The sequence below is a fragment of the Myotis davidii genome, unplaced genomic scaffold (assembly GCF_000327345.1).
Source record: "Myotis davidii unplaced genomic scaffold, ASM32734v1 scaffold185, whole genome shotgun sequence".
Taxonomy (NCBI): domain Eukaryota; kingdom Metazoa; phylum Chordata; class Mammalia; order Chiroptera; family Vespertilionidae; genus Myotis; species Myotis davidii.
Window position 1 is genome coordinate 4,614,565 of NW_006297811.1, and position 3,821 is coordinate 4,618,385.

Consider the following 3,821-nt stretch of genomic DNA (forward strand, 5'->3'; position numbering starts at 1 on the left):
CAGGAAAACAGCAGTCACCAGCACAGCACTGTGCAAAATATTTAAGATTTGTGATAATAACAAGTACTGCAGTGGCACTCCGTGTGGTTCTCCACTTTGACATTCCCCATTACTGTGGCCTAAAGGTGAACAAAACAAAGTCAGATAATTAGATAGATAGATAGATAGATAGATAGATAGATAGATAGACAGACAATAGGCAAAATTAAAAACTGTTAAATAAAAATATCTGTAGCCAGCTGAGCTAAATAGATGCTTGCTAGATTTGCATTTTCTCCCATTCTGATATTTTGACTCTAAAAGGAGAGTGTATACAATGTGCATGGTGTAAGCATCATACTCTCTCCCAATCCACCCCTCACTACCTCTGCCCCTATTCTCTTCATTCTAAATAAAACCAGCCTGTACCCACAGGGTTGCTGACTCTTTGATTAGAAAGGACAAATGCAACCCCTCCCAACATTAATGCCCAACAAGGATGTGTCATTAGATGCCTCTGACATTAAACCCCATGAATATGCACTGGGGACATTTCTTCGATTAGACTGTTAGAAAGCTTCTGGAGCCCTTTAGGTTCTCACCTTGGTAAATGCTTTGGCCACACAGCATGTGGCTTCTGAGGTGATGTTTTTAGGGACCAACATCGTCTTCTTGGACCTTGCTGGAGTGGGGTACGCTCTGGAGAAGCAGCAGCCCATGCATTGGTAAATTGGGGCACCCAGCTTGGAGAAGTATTTGTTTTCCTTTAGCTTGCATTCTGGGCAAACTATTGCCAAAAAGAAAATGAAAAGGCAAAGAATAAAATAATCCGAACACAATTCAAAAAGAAACTATAAATTTTTCCTTACTATGGGATGGTATATAGTCTTTTTTCCATTGTGGCTAGAATAAATAAATACTTTTTGAATACTATATATGTAATCTTCATACATAATAACTAATTATATGAATTAGAGTTATGTTTGTGGGAAAACAATTTTGACAGATATTCACGGGAAATCTCAATAGCAGCAGTCTCTCTCTCTCCCAGCATGACTTCTCTATCCTAGTACTAATAGTACGCCTGTAAGGAAACACAGTTTGATAAATGAAAACATCATGCTCATCTGAAAGGAGAATTTTGCCCAAAGGCAAACTATTTTCCCCTTTAAAATCTACTATTACTCTTTCCAAAAGAAACTCCAAATATTGATAGAGAAAACTATGTCAGATTTAAGCAAGTTTGGTGAGAGCAGAGAGCCTGATATTAGAGGGGACATCTGCATGCAGGATCTAAGATTAAAATATTACCACTTGTCTACAGAAAAACTCGAACCAATAGTAGCTCACAATTTCACAGCAGATGGAAATATATCAGCTACTCTATAAAATGTTTCAAACAATACAGCAAAACAAATTTACTGCATAAAAAATGATTTTGCTTTTCTCACTCATTAACTGCTGTGAGACTTCATCTTTCTCAAGTCTTCCAGGAGAAACGTAAAATAAAAAAAAATTTTAAAAAAACCACCAAGACTGAGCTAAGTTGAATAAGAAACATTTTCTGCTTATAAAACTCAGATAAAGAATAATCAGGAATGTATTTCAGATGAAAATATACAGGCTGCTATTTAAATAGATATGTAAGATATCATTTTCATTAGAACATAATTTAATTTATGTTCACAATCTGCAAGTTCCTGGATATGAATCCAGCAGCCAGGATTTACCACATGTGAAAAGGAGGTGGATATATAATTAGTGGAGTTATTGATGTACATCTGGTTTTCTTATTACTGCAAATGCAAGTTGGGTCACACACCCTGCATTGTAAACTCTCCATCAGGAAAGGAGTGGAGAATGTGCAGAAACACAAACAATGTGGCCAGAATGACAGCTGCATGCTTTCTGTAGTAATCCATGGCTCTTCTGCAAAACAGGATGGGGGGAAAGTTAACTCTAAAATTGGCTTATCAGTCATAACAACAATCAGTAGTTTTAACAGTGCTACTAATAACAGTCATCAGTGCCTGGATCCCTCTGCTTACAGCTCCCACATACCCTAAAGTCATGTATAAAACAACAATTTGTCTTTTGGGAAGAGGTGGGAATTTCCATCTTCTCTTTTCTCACATCAACCAGTAGAATCGGGCTTAATGACAGCAACAATAAATTTTCCTTTTTAAATGTTCTGTAAAGAAGCCTCACTGTCCTTATTTGTAGTTAGTGTTGGGGAGGGAGATGAGGGGTGTCGCACAAGGGAGCCTTGGTGGTGATGGAACAGCTCTGTATCTTTTTTTTTTAAATATATTTTATTGATTTTTTTACAGAGAGGAAGGGAGAGAGATAGAGAGTTAGAAACATCGATGAGAGAGAAACATCGATCAGCCGCCTCCTGCACATCTCCCACAGGGGATGTGCCCGCAACCCAGGTACATGCCCTTGACCGGAATCGAACCTGGGACCCCCCAGTCCACAGGCCGACGCTCTATCCACTGAGCCAAACCGGTTTCGGCATGCTCTGTATCTTAAAGTGGTAGTTGTCACACTAATCTATACATGGGTTAAAATTTCATAGAACTACACACACACACACACACACACACACACACAATGCTAGTGAAATCTGGATAATTTCTGTGGGTTGTACCAATGTCAATTTCCTGGCTTTCTCATTGTACTATGTAATTAAGCAAGGTATTATCATTGAGAAAACTGGCAAAAGGGTATCCAGGACTTCCCTGTACATTTTTTGCAATTTCCTCTAAGTCTATACTTATTCAAAACAAAAAGTTTTAAAAAAAAGACATTTCAGAATGAAATTTAAAAATGCATGTGAGTCAAAACTTGTAGTTATATTTCATGTAGACTGACATATAAGACCACGGTTTTGCTAGATGTTTATATCTCATAAGAATGCTTTGTCAAACAGTAAAACTAACAGTTTATAATACAGAAAAATAGGCTGTATGAGTATAGGTAAGGCTAAAACATATGCACGTCATTCCTATCTGATGTATGTACTTATACACAAGTAACTATTGGTTTTATCTTCATCTATAATTAACAAATAAAAATTCTAAGTCAATAGTTCTCAAAGTGTGATTTGGGGGCCCTAAACACTTTCAGTGGGTCTGAGAGGTTAAAATGATTTTCATAATAATACTAAGATGCTGTTTGCCTTTTTCACTCTGATCCTTTCATGCGTGTTCAAAGAAATTTTCTAGAGCTTACATGACGTGTTATTACAACAGACTAAGTAAAGAAACACATACGAATATAGCTATGTTCTATTGGGCCAGTCTTTTTAAATTTTTGCAAAAAGATAAAACAATGCCACTCTTCTCATTGTTTTTTGTTTGTTTTGGAAATTGTCATTTTTATTATAAATATATGTTATTTGCGTTAACATGTGATGGGTTTGATGTTCTTGCTCTTGAAAGAATAAGTATTTTGAAACTTTTACTGGCATAATTTCTAAGTCAGTAAATATTGATGAGTATAACTTGATTTTTAAAAGATATTTGGGCTCTTCAATAATTTTTAAGAGCATAAACAGGTCTTGAGACCAAAAAGTTTGAGAGTCACTGCTTAAGTGATGTACAAAGCCACAAGGAAATTTTCAGAATTTTCCTTTTTAAACTAGCACCACTTTTGTGCTTTGATATTGCAGCTCATATATTATGAAAATTCAGCATTATGCAGTGAACATATATCAGAATTAATTCAGGAAAAAACATTTATAACAAGACTGCTGAATGTGAGAGCATAAAGTCAATCCACATTTTAGAATTTGCTTTATGATAAGGGAAACAGAAGATTGAAAATAACAGAACCCAAGT

General features: G+C 36.0%; 1 protein-coding gene across 1 annotated transcript in view; it reads right to left on the bottom strand.

Moving 5' to 3' along the window:
* Nucleotides 1–39: 39 nt before the first annotated feature.
* The window catches only part of CGA (glycoprotein hormones, alpha polypeptide), a 10,230-nt gene continuing 6,448 nt past the window's right edge, over nucleotides 40–3,821 (bottom strand). The window contains exons 2-4 of the mRNA XM_006773476.2: nucleotides 1,802–1,908; nucleotides 582–766; nucleotides 40–119 (exon numbers count right to left, since the gene is read on the bottom strand). Of these exons, the coding sequence (XP_006773539.1) occupies nucleotides 42–119; nucleotides 582–766; nucleotides 1,802–1,901 (363 nt within the window). The 5' untranslated portion in view covers nucleotides 1,902–1,908 and the 3' untranslated portion in view covers nucleotides 40–41. The remainder of the gene's footprint in view (nucleotides 120–581; nucleotides 767–1,801; nucleotides 1,909–3,821) is intronic.